This window comes from Rattus norvegicus, chromosome 2 (assembly GCF_021556685.1).
Source record: "Rattus norvegicus strain SHRSP/BbbUtx chromosome 2, alternate assembly SHRSP_T2T, whole genome shotgun sequence".
Taxonomy (NCBI): Eukaryota; Metazoa; Chordata; class Mammalia; order Rodentia; family Muridae; genus Rattus; species Rattus norvegicus.
Genome location: NC_141535.1, coordinates 102,839,235 through 102,860,940, shown reverse-complemented (window position 1 = coordinate 102,860,940; position 21,706 = coordinate 102,839,235). Strand labels below are relative to the sequence as shown.

The 21,706-nt window shown below is 41.0% G+C and overlaps 1 protein-coding gene across 1 annotated transcript in view; it reads left to right on the top strand.

Annotated features, from left to right (window-relative positions):
• Nucleotides 1–1,291: 1,291 nt before the first annotated feature.
• The window catches only part of Armc1 (armadillo repeat containing 1), a 44,107-nt gene continuing 23,692 nt past the window's right edge, over nucleotides 1,292–21,706 (top strand). The window contains 3 exon segments of the mRNA NM_001106425.2: nucleotides 1,292–1,479; nucleotides 8,611–8,831; nucleotides 17,584–17,675. Of these exon segments, the coding sequence (NP_001099895.2) occupies nucleotides 8,649–8,831; nucleotides 17,584–17,675 (275 nt within the window). The 5' untranslated portion in view covers nucleotides 1,292–1,479; nucleotides 8,611–8,648.

The following is a 21,706-nucleotide window of genomic DNA, read 5'->3' as shown; positions in this document are numbered from 1 at the left end:
AAGTACACAGACTTGTTTTTGCCCATAGGTAAGATACTATTTTGCTCTTGTTTTCATTTTGGGTTTATAATAATAAGATAAGGGAACATTAAGAAACTCAAGAGATGGACTTTTTTTTTTTTTTTTAAGTTTCTTCGAAGCTCCAGTTAGCTTAAACTGGGTTTGAATTTGAAATGATCTACCTTCAGCCTTTAACCTACTTAGTGATCAGATTTCGTCCTGGCGATCTGGGTTTATAAATCCACTTACAAAGTATTGGAGATAATAGCGCAGAGTACAGTCTGGTATAATGTCTTCCACACTCTTTCCAAGTTAAAGTCCTTTCTTTCTTTTTTTAAAATTTATTTATTTATATGAGCACACTGTCACTTTCTTCAGACGCACCGAAGAAATCAGCTCCTGTTACAGATGTTTCTGAGCCACCATGGGAATTCAGGACCACTTGGAAGTGCAGTCAGTGCTATTTACTAACCGCTGAGCCATCTCATCAGCCCTAAAGCCCTTTCAAATTCCTTCCAACAACAAGAGTAACAACAGAAGCTCTGAAACTTTAATATGTGAGCAACACGTCAGAGTCAGATTGTAAAGAGAAAATCAAAGAATGTGATGGAAGCATTATTTTCAGAATAGCCTGTGAGATTTGGATTACAATACCAGAAATAATTTGGAAAGGAAAACATATCCAGAGCAATTCCTCAGTAACTACTATCGATAAAACAAGTATGTCTCTACTTTGATAAATAGAAAGCAGCATTATCAAAACTTCATGATGAACTGGAGAAACTTCTCTGAACAGAAGTCCCTTACAAGAAAAAAGACAAAATTCTTTCCAATGTCAAGTCACTTCAACCAACTCAGTAAAAGCACTTCGCACCTGTAGCTTTGCTAGAAAGCGGCACTGACAAGAAATGAACGAAATCCAGTGACATTAGAGTGCCGACGTTCATAGTAAAAACTCAACTAAAACGTCTGAAGATTCTGGGTAAACACAGATGCGGATGAAGGGTTACAGGTTGTTTTATTAGACCTGGGAAACTAGCTGACTGTGGACTGTTTGGTTTGAATTTCTGAACACAGAAGAAGCTCTTCCTGCCGCGGGAACCCTGGGAATTGTAGTCGCGGAACCGCGATGGATATAAATTTGTTTAGCACTCTCTGGACGGCGAGCCCTTGGGTCCAATTCAGTGTTCTGGGTCCTCATAGGTCCCGTCTAGTTCACCAATGAGCGACCAGGTTTGAAAATATCCCTTCTCTGATTGGTTGTCTTTCCTCACGTTGCTGCATTCTCAGCCAATGGGTTGATAAAGCCAGCAGAGGTGACAGGGTCACCGCGGAGCCTTCAGCAGCTCCGCCGCCAGCGACTCAGCCCTGTGGTTCTTTGAGTCAGGCCGCGGGTCAGGGTTTTCGCCGCCGGTCGTCCGCCGTGGTGGGTGCGGCTCTGATGCTGCGGCAGGCTCCGGACGCCCGGAGCTCTGGAGGGTACGTAGCCCGGGCCGAGGTGGGGCCGAGGGGCCGCTGCTGCGCGGGCTCTCCACCGCGCCCGCCTCCTGCCGGCATCCCGCGGGCTGCCTCTGTAGGTTCCGGACGCTTGCTCTTCTCCCCGCCTCCTATTTTGACCAGCCAGCCGGCCCTAATCATAGCGGCTGTCCACGTCTCGGTATTCTTTCTGTATACCCGGAATGGCTGCTACTCTCTGCGCGCAGGCCTTCATTCAAGAGAAACCCGAGTCCACAGGTGGTGGGCATTTGTGCAGTTAGCGTCTCCTTTCGTGATTCTATCTCTCCAGCGCTTGTAATAGAAGTTTCCCACTGGGTTAGCAGTTCTGTGCTTGCATAGTACTTGCCAGACATTTTACTGTCTTGCATTCTTATTTTCTTTCACTCTGATATGCGCTCAAGACCTGAAAAAACTGAGGCTTGGAGACGGTAACTCAATTCCAGAAGAGTTAACAGTTAGTTAATCGCAAGGAGAAGCCAGATCGGGTCTCAGGGCAGATCTCTTAGTTCTCAGATGGTGGTGGTTGCTTTTCAACCTTATTTAATCACTAAGGATTTAGGCTAAGTGTGTACCCACCGCAGCTCTTAGCACGTGAGAACTAAATATTTTTATTAAGTGGTGATTCTAAGCTAAAAGAAGAGGAATACCTTTCTGACATCTGCCCAAACATAAAATGTCCCGCGTGTCTCTAACTACGTGCTTCAAGGACTTCCTGCCTGATAACGGTATAGTCCTCATCTGGAAGCTGGTTGGACATCTCAGATTCCCAGACCTTGTTGTACCTACTGGGCTTGAACTTGCTTTTTATCCAGGTCTCTTAGGTGATCGCAGTGCTCCTTAAAGTTTGAATAGGGTTGTATTTGTCCACATAGAACCAAGGAAGAGAAAATAAGGGCCATGATCGTGTACGTCTTTAATCCCAGCATTTGGGAGGGATTGGCCAGCAGATCTCTCTTAGTTCCAGGCTCATCAAGGCTACATAGGTCAGCCAGAGCTAAGTAAGGAGAAATAAGAGTAAAGGCATATATTCTATGCACTGTGACCTCTAGTCAGCCTGAGATACAGAAAGACAAGAACAAAATTTTTATTTCACAGTTTTGTCATTTGTAAGAGTGATGGTTTCCTTTTCAGAAAATGAATGTGTCTCCTGAGAGTTTTAACTTAGCATTCCCAAATCTTAAAGTAGGTATCAGTATTAACAGTTTCAAACTTGTCTTGTAATCGTGTAATTGACATCAGGTGCTGGTTTTAGAAGTAAAAGCAAATTAAGACAAAGGGAATGCTAATTTACTGCTGACAGTCAGGTTAAAAGAACCTTGTGTTCTTTATTTATGTTTGCCACAGGCTAGTCCCCATATGTAAGCCCCCACCCCCAGTTTCTTATATTTGTCATGAAGACCTTCCAGTTAGTTTATTTTTGGAAGGAAGGGGTAGAGTTGCTACTGCTCCCAGGTTTTCCAGTTTATTCATTTGGTTACTTGATGATAAAGCTGAAACAAACTGCTGGATTCACGTATCCCAATTCTCAATAATTAAAGATAGTGTTTCGGAGAGTTTTAGTTTTCAGTGTTTTGATAATTTAAAAAATGTAATTTCTATGATTGTTTTGACTGCATATATGTCTGCACCATGTGAATGCCTGGTGACAGAAGAGGGCATCGGATCCCCTGGAACTGGAGTTAGAGTTGTAAGCTGCTTTCTGGGTGCTGGGAATTGGAGCCTGGTCTTCTGGAAGGTCAGCCAGTGTTTCTAACTGCCCAGCCATCTCTTTAGCCCTACTTCAGTGCTGTGTTCAGAGGTATTCATTTATATACCAGTGTAAAGTTTCAGGCTCTTATTTGCACCAGAAATTATTTGCTATGCATAGATCTTGGTCTAGCCTCTAAAAACACCTACTGATAATTTGGATAGGCCCAAGGAAATTGTACTGATTGATGCTGTGCAGCTTCATGCTTCTCGACATTAGTGCTTTTGATCGAAAATACAACTTACAAACAGACAAACAAGCACATTTGTGTTTGTGCTAATGCACTATTCATCACTGAAAGGAAAGGGTTTTTTAATTTGTTTTAATCTTCATTGTGGTTCTTTAGCTAGTATAAATGTGCCCAGGTCAGCATTTCAGGTTATTTAAAGTTATTTGTCCCTCTTTGTGCTGTGTGCACTTGTGTGTGTGCACACACGCACACTTGTGTATGTATCTGTGTGTATGAATGCCTGTGGAAGTTTGAGGTCAGCTTTGAGTATCTTCCTCCATCTCTTTCTGAAACCTTATTTTTTTGGGGGAGGGTCCTTGCAGAACCTGGAGGAGCTAAGCTGGCTGATCTGTGAGTTCCAGAGCTCTACCTGCCTCTGTAGCCCCAGCACTGGAATTACCCGGTGTGCACCACTGTGCTTGGTTTTGTTGTTTTACACTGGCACTTGGGATTCAAATGCAGGTCCTTGTGCTTGCTCAGTCAGTACTGCCCACTCAGTCTTCTCCACAATGGTCAGTATGCATGTGTGCACATAGGGTGCATGTCTGTGCACATTTGTGGAGGCCAAGGGTCTACACTAGCATACAAAGTAATTGATTCTACGATGGCATCTTTATATACATACATACATACATATATGTCATTGTATATTAATTCCTTTCCTCCACTTATTTTGATGTCTGCTAAATTTGGAATAGAGAAAGTGTGGAGTAAACCCTGCAGTAATCACATATAACTATTTTTCCATCCTGTGAAGGAAAATTTTCTCTTAAAACAATCTAAGTTGATAGTGAACACAAAGCTACAAAGAATATTCAGTACATAAATTGCACTTCAGATTCCATTTTTAAAAAGATTAATTTTTAATTATGTGTATTTGCATACGTGTCCATGGAGGCCAGAAGAGGGTATCAGATACCCTGGAAATGGAGTTATGGATGGTTGTGAACAACAAACATGCCTGTTTAGAGCTGTACCTGGGTCTTCTGCAAGAGCAGTTTGTGCTTTTAACCACTCAGCCATCATTCATCTCCAAGTTCTACCTTTTGAGTAAGGCAGTGGTAAACTCATCTGTCATCCTGTCACTCTAGAAAGCAGATAGAGAATGTGTCTGTCCTTGTCCCAGTGTCCCGCCTTGTGCCCCTCCTCCTGTTTTTCTCTTATTGTATGTGTATATGGCACTAGGGAATAAGGTTATGGCATTTCATCCCCAGGCCAGTTTCTATCTTCCTCACCCGAACACAACTCTCTTATAAAGTCATCTATTGTGACAGGCATGAGCATGTGCTCAGGTAATCTCAGTACTCGGGGAACTTTAGCAGGATGGTTGCTACAAGTTTGAGGCTACCTTAGGTTGTACAGTGAGACCTTGTCTCAAAAGATAAATAAATATTGATTATGTGAACTCAGCAATCTGCTAAAACATTGATTATTTGAAAAGTTCAGACTACATAGTCAAAAAGTGGTGTCTGTAACCTGATGCCATCAAGATATTAAAATAAAATGAACCTTTGACATTGAATAGCCTTGCTTTGAAGTTTTATGTAAAACCTGCAGTTTGGGCAAATCTGAGACCGCCTGCCTGCTTTTCTTACCTTGTTTAAAAGGTGTAGTTGCTGTGACATTTGACCACAACTCTCCTTGCTTTGGTTGTTGAGTTTCTGTCATTGCCTGATATTCCTGACTCTTCCCTGGGTAGACGCTAGTTTGAGTTCTTATGAGTAGGGTTTGAGGACTGGAAGTTTTAAGATATTTTGACTGCAGGCCATTTTAAAGGTACAGGAAAATTATATATAGCATTTAAGGGATAATCTCCATTGAGTAGTTATGGAAGGATGACAGATAAAAACAGACTGCTACAGCGTCAAAGCCTGGACACGGAAAAAACCACTCTTTTCTGTGTTGGGCCTTGTTGTGGTGAGTGTATGTTAGCATGCATTCATTTACTGTATGTAGGTTTATGTACATATTGGTGCTCATATGCCACCATGTGCCAAGGGTGGAGGTCAGAGACAAGTTGTGGGGTAGGTTCTCTTCTTCCCATGTTTGGGTTCCAAATATGGGACTTAGTCGTCAGGTTTGGCAGCAAGCGCTTTCACTGAGCCGTCTTACAGTGCGTGCTTTTTGCTTTTGCTTTTGACACTGGATCTCATATAGCAAAGACTGATCTAAAACTTACAATGTATCAATCAGGATGACTTTGAACCTCTCCCTACTTCCTCTCAACTTCAGAATTGTAGGTATTATAGGCATGTGCCACCATGCATAGTTGAGTGTCTGGTTCTTCCTCTACGTTTGTTGAGACTTGTGCCATTGACAGCCCAAAATATGTGGGGTAAGCTAATATTTATAAGCAAGGATATTCAGGTGCTGATGGAGGGCCCTGAATGACCACAAATCCTAAACCTGGTAGTCTCACACGTGTGTGCAATCCACTGTCTTTTCGTTTATCCTGACTTTTAGAATAGCAAAAGTAGCCATACTATTTTGATTTTAAATAGAGTTTTCTTTGAATTTGCTTGCAGATTAAAAATATTAATGTGTATTAGCTGGGTGGAAGTGGTGCATGCCTTTAATTCCAGCACAGAAGAGGAGAAGGCAGGCAGATCTCTTGAGTTCAAAGCCAGCCTGGTCTACAGAGCAAGTTCTAGTACAGCCAGGGTTGCACAGAGAAACTCTGCCTCAGAAAACAAGCAAAATAGTGTATTTTACATTTATTTATACCTAATTTTATTCTCAATATGGTATGAGTTAAAGACCACTACTGGTTTTAAAATTGCTATTTATTCTGACACTAATCATGCAACTGAAAACTACCTTTTGTTGAACATGTCCTATACAGTAGGCATAGACTGAGCTCTTTGTATTGCCATTTCATTGATACGTTATGCTCTTTTGTAGCTTGTGTTGTCAACTTCATTTTACAGATGTGAACACTGATTATCCTCTAAGGGATTTCTCTGAAATCCTAGCCACCTTAAAAAGATTTTATTTATATACATGTGTTTGTATGTCTGTGTCTGTGTATGCCACTGGTGCATAGATACCTTTGTAAGCCAGAAGAGGCATTGGATGCCTGGAGCCAAGGTTACTGCTGTTGTGAGCTCACTGAGGTGGGTGCTGGGAATTCAGCTCCTCTTGAAGAGCAGGAAGCACTCTTAACTGTGCTGCCATCTCTCCAGGCCCTTAAAACAGTTCCTAAGTGACCAAACCTAGGTCTGGCCTGTCTGGGAGACTTCCTGCATTGGATGCATAAGGGATCTTTTGCATTACTGAGGATGGAGCCCAGGTCAGTGTTCCAGAGTACCTCTCTGAGTCAGGGTGGTGCCAGGCTGACTGAGCTTTCTGCCTCAGCCTCTGAAGTCCTGAGGTCACAGTCTATGCTCCTGCCTAGGAAATACTTATTATCACTCTTTCCTCCAGGAGGACACTGTTCTGCTCTTTATCTCTGTATATCTCTGTATGTGTTGAGTCCAGTGTAACTTTGTTATCTTTGCCAACAAAATAACTTTAGTAGTTTTTCTGGAGTTTTATGAACAGTTCTATCCATTTATGTTTGTTAACATCTGTATGTTCTTTAGCATGAGGAATATAATATAAAGTCTGACTAGTTTAAGTTACTGATTTTTAAGTTTTTGCATTTATGAAACTTATTTCTTAATGCTTGTTTCTTTGGCTTTTACATGTCTTCTTGTACATTATTAGATTTTCTCAAGTGCTCTGTTTTTTTGTTTTTGTTTTTTTTTGTTTTTTTTGTTTTTTTAAAGCAAAGACTTACAATGTAACCTAGTCCTTGAACTCATGAACTCATGATCCTCCTGCCTGTTGTTGAGATTATAGGTGTGACCTACAAAACCCAGATTTGCCAGTTACTTCTCTGGAGGAAAGATGTGCTGAATTTAAAAGGATGGGTTGGGAAGTAGAAAGAGAGCTGAGAGGCAGAAAACACTAATAAATAAGATTTCGTCCCAGGTCTATACTTAGTGCTCTGGTGACTTGGAACAAATATTTAACTTCTCTGTGACTGTTTCACTGTCTGTATCACCTCAGATTCTATTCCTGCTTCCTACTGCTCTTCTGTGAGGCACTAGGAGATGGCATAAACAGAGATGGCTTCATGGACTTATGTTCAGTTCATTTTCACCATGGTCTCCCAGCTTGCTTGGTTGAAGCACAGATTAGAGACACAGGGTAGACTCTTGGCTTCTTGCAGAGAATCCCCTTTTCATTGTTTCTTTCTCTCCTCTCTTTTTTCCTTCCCCGTGTTTGGAATTGGACTCAGAAACTAAGGTGTGCTAGGCAGTGCTCTACCACTTAGCTAGTTCCTTGGACACAGTTTTCATTTTGAGTTGGGGGTCTTTCTTAATAAGTCACCCAGGTGGGCCTGAACTTGAGATTTCCTGCCTCCGTCTCCAAGGTAGCTTGCATTACAGGTGGGCCACAGTGCCTGGCAAGGGCCTGCTTTGGTGCTGTCCTTTTCCTTAGGAGATTGTCTTTTGTAGATAGTTTGCTGTGTGTCTCTCCCTACTCCCTTCCCCACAGATGAGTAAGAAAAGCCCAAGCTGTCCGCTCACTACTTTTCCTTGAGGCATTTGTTTTAGGCCTAGAAATGTTCTAGGAGGGAAAAGTCCTGGCAGTGTTACAGTTTGAAAGGGAGAGCAAAGGTTACAAGCTTGTACGTAAAGACCGTGTTTATTGGAACGTTAGTGTTAAAATATGTATTGCTAAAATGGGATTTATTGGAATATTGAGGATGGCATATGTTCTTTCGCATATATAAATAACTTGATTTCTTTCCTCAGCTTATGTTCATTTTATTTTTCACAAGCTTTCGAATTGCCAGTCCTTATTTTTGTGTGTGTGATTTAGATTCATCTGCTTCTTTCTAAAGTTATAATGTAGTTACTTAAAGGTACCATTGCTAGGCATAGCTGGTGCTTGCGTGTAATCCAAGCTTCTGAGAAGCAGAGGCAGGAGGATGAGGAATACATGGACAACATCAGCAGCATAGTGAGTCTGAGGCCATCTGGAGTATGGGACCTGTCTCAGTAAGTAAATAAATAGAAAAAATGGAATCCTAGTCGACCTTGGCAGACGAGAACTAATTATGTCAACCTGACTTCTACTCTCTTTACAGAATTTAAGAAGCTTTTATTCATGTGCATGTCATAGAAGATGAATTCATCCTCTTCTACTGTGAATGAAGAGCCTGATGCTCTGTCAGTAGTTAACCAGCTACGGGATTTAGCAGCAGATCCATTAAATAGAAGAGCCATCGTCCAGGACCAGGGATGTTTGCCTGGCCTCATTTTGTTTATGGACCATCCAAACCCCTCTGTCGTCCACTCAGCTTTGCTTGTAAGTTGCTTTTAATACTTTGCTTTGTTGTTTAACCATGCAAGTAAGAATTTTCAAAGACCTTTGATAACAGTCTGTATTGTGGCATGTAAAAGACAGGGAAACCATGGCATATATGTAGTTTGTTAACACAAATAACAACATGTTGATTTTGTTCTTTAATGTAAATGATAACTATAACACTTATATAAAATGTTCTGGCCCTTGGTATTTTCAGTTAACATGGTGATCTATTGTTAGTTTGGGTATTGGTTTTTTTTTTTTGTTTTTGTTTTTTTCCTTTTTTGACATGGATGTATTGCTGTGTTGGTTGGGCTGATCTTCCAGCTCTTAGGCACAAGTCATCTTTTGACTGCAGGCAGGCATACATACCTCATTACACCCAGCTTGTAACAATTTTCATCCCCCATACCCTCTGTGTGTATAAAATGTATAGCGTGTGTGTGTGTAGTTGGAGCTCAAACCCAGGACTTTATATGTGTTTAGCAAGCCTTCTAATGTTCCCTAGGCCATCAATTAAGAGAATTCTTCAGTTCAGAAAGGCACTTTTTAGTACAAAGAGTTAAAATCAGGATGTCATGGATGTTAAGCGCCACCCCCACCCTCTACCCCAGGCCATACATGATTGCTTCATTATTCTTCCTCCAAAGCATGGTAGAAAAGCTTCTTCCCCTTCCTTGTGTCTTTTCCTCCTGGGACCAGGAAGTCCTGCCTGTCCCTTCTGCCCAGCAATTGTCCCTGGCCTTCTTATTGACAAATCAAGAACCAACTGGGGAACAGGACTTAACCTCAGAGCCTCCTCTTATAGATAGTTACCCTATGCATTTTATTTAAGAGATATATCAGTCAAATGTTAATTGCGGACCTGACTTATATCCTGGTTTAAGCGAATTCATCATAAGCAATTTTTAAGTGGCTGAAAGTGAATATACAGCATATGGTAAATGACATTAAGAATCTTATGATGGCTAGTTAGACTCAGCAGTTAAGAACTTAGACTACTCTTACAGAATATCTTAGTTTGTAGTATACAAGTATACATATAAGCAAATACCCATATATGCAAGAAAAACAATTTTAAAAAATATAAAGTCTTTTATGGACAACAAGTGACAGGTAAAAGTGCTTGCGGCCAAGCCTGATGACTTGAATTGATGTCTGGAACCCACATGTCAGAAGGAGAGAGCAAACAAACTTCCGCAAGTTGTCTCATGCTTCCATGCATTATGTTCTGATGCAGGGACATGCACGCAAAATAAATAATATAAAAGTCAAATTTAAAAAAATGTAATGTTTTCATGTGTGGTGTTAGTGTTCTCATGTATAGTGGTGAAAACTTTTAATACTGGCACCTAAAAAGGCAGAGGTAGGCATCTCTTGAGTTGCAGACCAGCATGGTCTGCATAGTGAGTTCTAGGGCAGTTAGGTGGATAGTGAGACTCTTTGTCAAAGCAAAGCAAAATGCCTTGCTGTTGTGTCATTAGTCATTAGACAATAAAAATGTGTTTATACTTGAAGGGAAGGTTGTTACTTTTTGAGAAAGTCATTTGGGTAGGATTTTGGTAAGATAATTAAAAGCTAATTTCTTCCTGGCACGGTGCCATACACCTTTAATCCCAGTATGTGGGAGAAAGCAGCTGGTGGACCTCTGAATTCAAGGCCAGAGTAACTACATAGTTAGTTTCAAGCTGGCCAGGTATATATAGTGAGAACATCTCAAAATCATAAATAACAACAAAACCAAATTTCTGAGAGATGTAGTGAAATATTTAGTGAATATTTAGATCAGTTATGACAGGGGAGAGAGATGAAGTCAGACCATCGAGTGACTGATGCCAAATGATGGGCATATGAGGTCACCACACATGTTCTTTGCTCTGCGTGCTCCATGTCTGTATAAGAGGTGGGTCTGTGCTGCTAATCTTAGCACATAAAAGGTGGAGTAGGAGAGTCAGGGATTCAAGGCCAGCCTGGGTTACATGAGATAAGTCGTTTTGATCAAATAACAGGCAGAAACTGCACAAGGGAGGGAAGTTTTCTTATGACTTGTCTTTTCAGAGGGATTTAGTTTACGGGGAAGGCATGATAAGAGCAGCTCAGTTCATGAGTCCATGGAGGTGAGAACATGTGGTAGACTTCTGAAATCACAGTAAATGTGAAGCAGCTGAACAGTGGCTGGGGATGGGTCTACCTTTCCCCACAATTAATTTAGCCAGACCTTCCTAAAAGAATACAGTCTTCAAAATAGTGCTACAGGCTGGACCAACTCTTTTTTGTTTGTTTTATTTTGTTTTGGAAATAGAATCTCTTACTATATGAAACCTGTTCTGTTTCATCTTTCTTAGTTTGGAACTACAGGTATGGCGCCTTCACAGCTGGCCAGAGTAGGTAATTTTTTGAGGAGAGTTTTTTAAGTATAGAAATTAGGATAAGCTGTTTACTGTGGAGGAGGGTAAATTGCTCATCAATGTTGAGAACTGCTTAGTGCAGTAGTATTGGATTAATACAATCCTATGGCTGGATTATTAAACTACTTTTCTTCCCACTTCAGGCCTGCTATAGGCTCTGATGGCCTAATAGCTGGATTTATCCAGGGGTTGGTACTTGGCCAGGTAAGTTGGGCAGAATGGCTGTAAGGTACTTAGAATAGGTTCATGGCAGGAGTGGCTAAATGGTGAGATTATTATAGGCGGCAGTCTGAGGCGAAAGGGAGCTGGAACCAATGAAGCCTTGAGGCCAGTGGGCTGAAGTTCTAAACAGGATGACATGCATGTGTCATTTTAATCATTGCCCTTTCATAGCATATGTCAAAACTTTGTTTTAGTTCAGTGGTCACTCCCAGTTTGATAATATGCATTTTCAACTTACTTGTCCACTTTGACATGATCATATGCTTTATATGTGATGTGAGAATCACACAACAGCATGTTATATCTTAGTGTACCATATGAAGATCATTTGTCTTCACCTTAGGCATTGATATTAAATAGGAAAAGTGGTTCATGGCTTCCTTGTCACCATTAGCACCTGCTGTGTCATGTGTTCCCTTTCCTATCGCTGTGTTATTTTCATCATATATCATACCTCTCTGTGTTTCTATGGTATGTAAACATGCATACATACTGCTTTAAGCAGTTAGTGTTCTTTTAGTCTTTGTGTGATACTCAGGATTGGACTGGAACCTCACACATACTAAGCAAGCACCTAGCTAAAGCATTTAGTTACCTTTAAAATATATTAAAATATGTAAAATATGGTGGGTTTTTTTGTTTGTTTTTGTCTGTGACAGACCCTCACTTGAGACCTGCCAGTCTCTGTCTTGCAGATGCTGGGATTACAGGCATGTGCTACCATACACAGTTTCAAATATGATGCTTCTTGAACCTTTAGAGGATTTGGGGGGAAGGGAGGAATGGGGATTGGAATGCTGTTGCCCAGTAGTTCAAGCTTGTCTCCAATTTTGGTTTCGTTTGGAGACAGGGTCTCATTTATCCCTAGCTGGCCTGGACCTTACTTTGTAGTCCAGGCTGGCTTAAACTTACGGTGTAAACCACACTTTCCTGAGTCTGTCTGCCTCAGCCTCAGCCTCAGCCTCAGCCTCAGCAGGCCGGCAGGTGTGCTGGGGATACAGGAGTAAGCCACCGCATCAGGCTGCCAACTCACGTGATTTCTGATAAGAAAAGTGGTGTACTTGTTTTGAGCATTTTTTATGCTTCTGTGTGTGTGCATGTATGAAGGTTGGAAAACAACTTGCAGTAGTCAGTTCTCTCCTTCTACCATGTGAGGCTAACCATGAAACTCAGGTTGTCAGGCTCTGTGGCAAGTGAATTTACACACTCCCATCTCAAGGGCCACTGTTAAGCTTCTTCGTTCTTTTCTATATTTTGTTTCTTTCTGTATAATGCCTTCTCTCTCTCTCTCTCTCTCTCTCTCTCTCTCTCTCTCTCTCTCTCTCTCTCATGCTTGTGTGTTTGTATGAGAGAGAGACAGACAGACAGGGCTCATTTGTGAAGGTCAAAGGACAGTTTTCAAGAGTGAATTTTCTCTTCCTCCTCCCTCCTCCTGTATATTCTGGAGATTGACTTCAGGCCATCAGGTTTCCATGGCAAGCCCTTTAACCACTGTTAATGAGTAAATGCTATCCTGATAATTTTTTTTTGTGACTTTATCTGTGACGATATTACTGTTTTTCAGGAGATGATTAATATGTGTGTTACAAATTTGGATGTATTTTGTTTTTACTGTTTTACTTGGAATTTGTTGAATTCCTTGGGTCTGTGGGTTTAAATCTCCATGTTTTTCTCCATGTTCAAATTGCCATCCATTTTTTTGAAGGTTTTTATTTTTAATTTTTAGTGAAAGTCTTTCCCCTTCCCAATGCCTACATCCACATATGTTAGCATATGCTGTCCTGTAGGCACTGATCCTTTATGCCCGTTTATTTCATCTCTTTTCTTAGGTTTTGCACTTTACTTTGGCTGGTTCTGATGCTACATTTTAAAGTGCACTGCTCTATTTGTAATCTCTAAACTGTTTCATGTTGAATGTTCGTCCTGTAGAAGCCCTTGCCACCTTAATGTCTCTGCCTGGTGTTTTTCATTCTCATCCTCAGACATGGAGTGGAGAATCTCTCTTTTGATGCCTTTCTACTTTATAATCTCTAGTTTGCCTTTTGATTACTTTGTGCCTCCCTATTCTGGATGTAGTTATTTTTACCTGCACTTTTTTCTAATCTGATGATTTTCTAATTATGCCAGGCATTAAAATCTTTTAATTGTGGGTTTTTGAAATTGTTTTAAATATTCCTATAAAATACTCTTGAACTGTGTTTACTGTTGGATTTAGGATAACTTGGGGCCAGTTTGATTTTTGAGACTACTTTAGGATTTGTTAGACTGTATGCAATTTATGACACCTCCACTGCCTAGGTGAAAACATCCCAGCACTGTCCCCAGTGCCTTATGTGTGGGGAGGTCTTTGTTGTTCTGGCAAATGTCATCCTAAACTGCCCACAGCCCAGGCTGAGTTCAGGGTTTGTTGTTTTACTTTCTGGTGAGGTTATTCCCTCATCATGTGGCTTTGTATGCTTCAAAATGCACATTAGTACTCAAACAGGAATCTCTTCCCTTCTGGAGGTCTCTGGAATTCTTGCTGTGGAAGCTGTAGTGTATCACAGTACACCCTTTATTCCAACATCTTTACCTGCAGATGTTCATTGCAATGAGTCATTGGTCTGGTTTGAAGCCTCTGGCGTGTGGTCAGCACTGGAACCTCACTGGGACTCCCCTTGGATAGTCAGTTGTTGCCCTCTGTCATGGAGATCTTGCACCTTTGCCTCTCTGCCTTTATGCGCTCCAGCAATTCATAGATGAATCGATGTGGATGGAATAGCTCAACTCAAAGCCCTGGATCAGGGCTTGGGTGGTGACTCTGTAGGTCAGCCTAGCAACTCTCCACCATGTACCCACTCCACCAGATCAGCTAGCCAGCACTGTCCTGTCTAGCTGACCCAACGGCCAAGGCCAACTCCCCCTCTCATGCTCTCAGGGCCAGCTCATCTGATCCCCTGCTAATAGGATCAGCTCTACTGTACTCCCAGGGACAGGTACAAGACCTGCTCTCCCGTACTCATGACCTCCACAGTGAGGAGGGGGGTGAGGAGCCAGCTCTCTTGTTCTCACATCCTCAGAGCCAGCCTACCTGTGTGCCCCTATTACCAGTGCCAGCTCTACTGTGCTGCTACCCAGGTGAGGTGTGGGGCCAGCTCTCCTGAGTGCCTCAGCCAGTGAGGAACTGGGCCAGTTCTGCTCAGCCCTTGAATATCAGCATGGTCATGGGGAGCAGTCAGACCAGAGACATCCACATGGCCTTTGGTAGTATCATGGGCCACAGATATTAACAGACACTTGTTGCTGTCTGGCTGTAGACCCAGATTTAACCCTCAGTGGTAGCAGGGACCAGGACTTGCCTTGCCCCGGTTCCATCTTTCTCTACAGTGCTCAAAGCATTCCACTTCTCTTTCTCTCATCTCTCTACCACAGACTTGAACATCATAGTGTCTACCACAGACTTGGATATCATAGTGGCATCTCAGTGGGTGGGCCATGTAGCATTTTTTATTTGAAAGGCAAAGGCCCAATGGAAGTGATTTGAAAGGCAAAGGCCCAATGGAAATATGAATGCTAAGTAGGCTGAGATAGCTGTGGATGATGATGATGAAGTCTGGGGATGACAGCAATGTTTAGATGTAGAGGGACACATCCAAACAACCTCAGAGGGAAATAGTGACAAAAACGTGCTAATTGTGAGAGAAAAAGGACTTGAAAAAGACCCTAACTCAGAGATGCGGCCATCAGTTCATCTTGTAATTTTCTTTTTATTTATTTTGATGTTTTGAGATAGGGTTTCTTGTAGCCCAGGGGACACTGAGACTTAATTTTGCAGTCAGGGCTAACCTTTGACTCACAGCAAACTCTCCTACCTCAGCCTCCTTCATGGTGAGATTGCAGGCACTGCCATTTGCCTTTGTTGTTGTTGTTGCTTTGTTTTCTACTTAAAAATACATTTGAAAGGTGTAATAAAAACAGGACTCAGTTTATTTGTAAAGCTCACTGTATGCTTTGTCCCCAACAATTTAAGTAATGAGCAAAAACATCTAGGGAGATGATGGCTATTGGAACTACTCTTTGTTGTTATTGAGGAATATTTTTATTAACATGACCAAACCTACAGTTCCTCATGTCCTCACCTGTCTTCCCTTTTCTCCACTCTCCTTGATCCCCTTTCCATCTGGTCTGCTTCAGGAATACATGTGTTGTCTTTATATGGGAGCCAATTACTGTGCCCTGAATTATACCAATTTCTATATGTGATGCCAAAGGGAACACTGAGGTACTTTAACAAGCTTTGGAAGTTCTAATTGTGTATCCATAGACGTATAGGGGGCTGGGTCTATGTCTGATGGTTGACATATCACCAGAAGACATCGTTTACCTGGAGTCTCTGTAGAAGATGGGTTTTTCCTTTGATGAATATGAAGGTTCCTTCCTTATCTTTTCTAATAACTTTTGCTTGAAAGTCCATTTTATTCTATATTAGAATGGCTACTCTGGCTTGTTTCTTGGGACCATTTGCTTGGCAAATTTTTTCCAGCCTTTTACTCTGAGGTAGTGTCTGTTTTTGTCACTGAGGTGTGTTTCCTGTATGTAGCAAAATGCTGGGTCTGGTTTACGTACCCAGTCTGTTAGTCTATGTCTTTTTATTGGGGAATTGAGTCCATTGATGTTAAGAGATATTAAGGAATAGTGATTGTTGCTTCCTGTTATTTTTGTTGTTGGAGGTGGAATTACATTTGTGTGGCTATCTTCTTTTAGACTTGATGAAAGATTACTTTCTTGCTTTTTCTAGGGTATAGTTTCCCTCCTTATGTTGGAGTTTTCCTTATATTATTCTCTGTAGTGCTGGATTTGTGTAAAGATATTGTGTAAATTTGGTTTTGTCATGGAATATCTTGGTTTCTCCATCTATGTGAATTGAAAGTTTTGCTGGGTATGGTAGCCTAGGCTGGCATTTGTGTTCTCTTAGGGTCTGTATGCCATCTGCCCAGGATCTTCTGGCTTTCTTAGTCTCTGGTAAGAATTCTGGTGTAATTCTGATAGGTCTGCCTTTATATGTCACTTGATCTTTTTTTCTTACTGCTTTTAATATTCTTTCTTTGTTTTGTGCATTTGGTATTTTGATTATTATGTGACAGAAGGAGTTTCTTTTGTAGTTCAGTCTTTTCAGAGTTCTGTCGGCTTTTTGTATGTTCATGGGCATCTCTTTCTTTAGGTTAGGGAAGTTTTCTTCTATAATTTTGTTGAAGATATTTACTGGCTCTTCTGAATCTTCTCTCTCTTCTATACCTATTACCCTTAGGCTTGGTCTTCTCATTGTGTTCCGGATTTCCTAGATGTTTGGGGTTAGGAGCTTTTTGCATTTGCATTTTCTTGGACTGTTGTGTCATTGTTTTCTATGGTATTTTCTGCCCCTGAGATTCTCTCTTCTATCTCTTGTATTCTGTTGGTGATGCTTGCAAAATATGACTCTTGATCTCTTTCCTAGGTTTTCTATCTCTAGGGTTTATCTCTCTTTGTGACTTCTTTATTGTTTCTATTTCCATTTTTAGATCCTGGATGGTTTTGTTTAATTCCTTCACCTGTTAGGTTGTGTTTTTCTGTAATTCTTTAAGGGATTTTTGTGTTTCTTCTTTAAGGATCTTCTACCTGTTTACCTGTGTTGTCCTGTATTTCTTGAAGATAGTTATTTATGTCCTTCTAAAAGTTCTCTATTATCATGATGAGATGTGATTTTTAAATCCAAAACTTGCTTTTCTGTTGTGTTGGAGTATCCAGGACTTGCTGTAGTGGGAAAAGTGGATTCTGATGATGCCAAGGAGCCTTGGTGGAATTACTTTTTGAGGTTAATAAATGGAGTATAGTTCCTTATGACCTTGTCAAGATGAAATGATGAAGAACATGAAACAGCGTAATTTTGATCTTGCAGATAAGGTCAGAATGTTCATTTCATAGTGCACATTCAGTTTTCACAGCTACTAGGAGGTCTCTTTGAATGTCACAGTTAAAGGAGAATTAAAAATCAGTTGGTGCTAAAAATAAAAACACTTATTTTCTTCGTGCTTTTGCAGTAAGTTATAGGTGACATTTATTTTGAGCAGTTTCGATGTGTGAATTGACTCTTGTTTTGCTTGCAGGCGCTCCGATACTTGGCTGAATGTCGTGCGAACAGAGAAAAGATGAAGGGAGAACTGGGGATGATGCTGAGCTTGCAGAACGTCATCCAGAAGTAAGTACTGCAGGCAGACAGTCAGTCAGTACTGCAGGCAGACAGTCAGTCAGTACTGCAGGCAGACAGTCAGTCAGTACTGCAGGCAGACAGTCAGTCAGTACTGCAGGCAGACAGTCAGTCAGTACTGCAGGCAGACAGTCAGTTAGTACTGCAGGCGGACAGTCAGTCAGTACTGCAGGCGGACAGTCAGTCAGTACTGCAGGCGGACAGTCAGTCAGTACTGCAGGCGGACAGTCAGTCAGTACTGCAGGCGGACAGTCAGTACTGCAGGCGGACAGTCAGTTAGTACTGCAGGCGGACAGTCAGTTAGTACTGCAGGCGGACAGTCAGTACTGCAGGCAGACAGTCAGTACTGCAGGCAGACAGTCAGTTAGTACTGCAGACAGTCAGTTAGTACTGCAGTCAGTCAGTACTGCAGGCGGACAGTCAGTCAGTACTGCAGGCGGACAGTCAGTCAGTACTGCAGGCGGACAGTCAGTTAGTACTGCAGGCGGACAGTCAGTTAGTACTGCAGGCAGACAGTCAGTTAGTACTGCAGGCAGTCAGTTAGTTAGTACTGCAGACAGTCAGTTAGTACTGCAGTCAGTCAGTACTGCAGGCGGACAGTCAGTCAGTACTGCAGGCGGACAGTCAGTTAGTACTGCAGACAGTCAGTCAGTACTGCAGGCAGGCAGTCAGTGGTGCCCTCGGAGGTCCCAGAGATACGGTCTGTGCAACTGAACCGAGACTCAAATTTCACTTTCTTTTTTAAGCTTCAAGTACTATTTAGAAAATTTACCTCTAACAGAAGATAGGCTTCTGTAGGTTTTATGCCCAAATGTTTTTTGCTAATGAATATTAGTTTTCTGTGTCGCTCTTGCTGTCCTGAAACTAGCTCTACAGATCAGCCTGGCCTCGAATGCACAAATCTGTCGGCCCTGCCTCCTGAGAGCTAGTATTAAAAGTATGTGCCACCATGCCTACCTGTTTTTGTTTTTTATTGATAAATGTGGGTATTTACAGTTCTTATAAATGTTTATATTTTAAGATATAAACATTTCTGGGGTATTAATAAATATTTCAAAATTCATTTGCTTCTCTCTCCTCTGAGTTTTAGAGTTAACACTAGGATATCTATAACTGATGTGACAGAAATAGGGAGACAGGATCTTGTTCAGATTTGAAGACAGATGATTATCCATGGATTTTAGTATCTGTCAAACATTCCTTCCCATTGTACTTTCTAGGTCAATAACTGCTGTTTGTGAGTTTATGCTTTAAAGATTTAAAATTCACTTATTTCCTGTTAGCTAAAAAAGGAGATCAAGAAAGCACTCACTTGTAGGTCATTGTCTAAAAATTAAAAAAAAATAATGTATATGTGTGTGTGTGTGTGTGTGTGTGTGTGTGTGTGTGTCCATGTTTGTGTCTGTCTGTCTGTGTTTATGTAAGAAAAAGTCCTACACTGAATGAAATTTTATAAAATAAACGAGTTGATTTGGTAGCAGACAGCTAGTCATAGTAGGGGATCTGCAGGGGATAGTGTGGTACCCTGTCCCTGTTATTACATTATCTTAGCTTTACTCAAAAGACCCTTCGTCAGGGTCATGGAAATTGAAAATTTCTTTTGGTGAGATTATCAATGAGTCTGATTGAAAGCTCATAGAAACTTAGAGCCATTTGACTTGATAAATATAATTGTATATATCTTTATATTTCAAATTAGTGGCATGTGTGTTCCTTAAACAGACATAGTTATTGAAATTCAAAGTAAGCGGTACAAAAAAGATGTGGTAAATTAGATTTAAAACTAGTGTTGAAGCCCTGTGGTGATGGCACACACCTTTACTCTAAGCACTCCGGAGGCAGAGAGAGAAAGAGCTAGGTGTGATTACTATTCATACCAGAAATATCAGCACACAAGAGGCTGTGTCAGAAGGATGCCAGGAGTTAGAAATCAGCTTGGGCTATAGAGATTGCTTCTAAAAACAGGAGATGACTCAGTGGTTCAGAGCACCTGGCTTCTCTTCGTGAGGACCCAGCCTTTCTTCTCTCACTCACGTGGTCACTCATAACTATCCAAAATGCCAGTTGTAGGGGATCTGGACCCCTATTTTGGCTTCTGTGGGCACTGCATGCATGTAGTGCACAGGCATACGTACAGGCAAAATACCCATAAGCATGAAAAAACTCCCAAAACATTAAAAAACCGGAATAATGTTGAAAAATTAAAATATACTTTGTATTTGAACTTAAAAAATTTAAAGTAAATTTAGGTTACATACATTTAACCTGTAAAGTTAATTTCTTACCCTTGTTGGCTCAAGATATGGTAAAGAGTATGTATATGGAAAAGATAAGCTGGTAGAGTGACTACCACTGCGAGTTTACTAAGAGAAATTGAAGACATTATCTTGGTAGATCATCAAGGAAGAAGATCTGCGATAAAATTAGAAATGTTGTACATTAATGTCTTAGGCATAAAGGAGAGTAGAACTGGGTTGGGCATACTCTAGTACACATTCAACAAGAAAGGAAGCAAATGAATACAGTCTCTGATTTCAGTATAGACCCGACAGCCATCCCAGTGGGCAGTTGTAAACAAAAATGTCTTTTAGAGCAGTCTTACACTGAACAGAAATGACAGCTCTTACCTGGGGCAGCTTGGGAAGAGCATTCCCTGCCCTTGGGTTTGTGATGGTTCTAAAGCTGCTATACTTGCTGTTACAACTGTAGAAGAAGAACAAGTCCTTTATTTATCTAATTTATGTCCATCTGTCCGTCCATCCATCCATCCATCCATCCATCTTACATGGATCTGTGCCTGGTTGTAGAAGTCAGAGGACAGCTTGAGTAAGCACCTTTTACTGCTGAACCACCTCACTGGCCTGTAATGCTCTGTGTGTGTGTGTGTGTGTGTGTGTGTGTGTGTGTGTGTGTGTGTGTGTGTGTGTCTGTGTCTGTCTGTCTGTCTGTCTGTGTGTCTGTGTGTCTGTCTTGTCTGTTTCTGACTGTGTTCGTGTGTGTCTTTCTTTATCTGTGTGTGTGTTCAAAACATTATTTTAGAGGACAGAAGATTAATTAGGCCCAGAGACATATACTTAGTGTATCTGTATGGCTTCTGAAATTATTTTTTTCTTTTGTTTGAATAAAGTATATATTTTTAGAACAGTATGGTGATTCCTTGCTCCACTACTAGTATACATACCCATTCTAATTTGGTCCCAGAGCCCTTTTAATAGTAAAGATAATAAGATTTGATAAATAGATAAGACGGAAAGACATTACAGTTAATTTGACATCTGTAGATCTCAGTATTTGAAGGTTCCCTTTCAAACTTCTCATGTGTTGTTTTGTTTTTGTTTTGTTTTTTAGCTGCCCTCCAAGCTTGTGAAAAGTCACTTCTGTTCCATAAAATAAGCATTTGAAGCATTTGTATTTGAATGGTGTATTAATATAGATAGTCCAGTTAACCTAGTTAGTCTGTTTGCTTAGTGTTAGAATTACAGGCAGACTATCCTGCTAACTCGCATTTCCGTGGGTGCTGGAGGTCCAAACTCCATTTCTCACTCTTGCATGGCGCATACTTTCCCTGCTGAGCTCTTTCCTGGCCCTGCTAATGGCGTTGTTTATATGCTGGTCAGCAGTTTCCATCTCATTGGATTGTTTTCAAACATTGAAAAATACCTGTACTGCAGCTCTCTGCCTCTGCAGTTCAACTTTAAAAATAGCATAAGCTACCTGAATCCATAAAAGAAAAATGTTTTGAACAAAAATTGGTGGTTCAAAGAAATGTGGTAACTTGCTCTTGTTACTTGGTTTCCTAGTTAATGATTTCAATTAAATGTAGTTCTGAGCCATGCTAGGATAGATTGTGGATCTCAATCATGTTTTAAATGAAACTAGGAGATTGTTACAGCCTAGCCAGGCCTGGTGGCTTATTATAAGTGTCTTTGTTAGGGGTTGTATTGTTATAAAGAGACACCATGACCATAGCAGCTCTTACAAAGAAAGCATTTAATTTGTACTAGCTTCCAGTTCACAGGTTA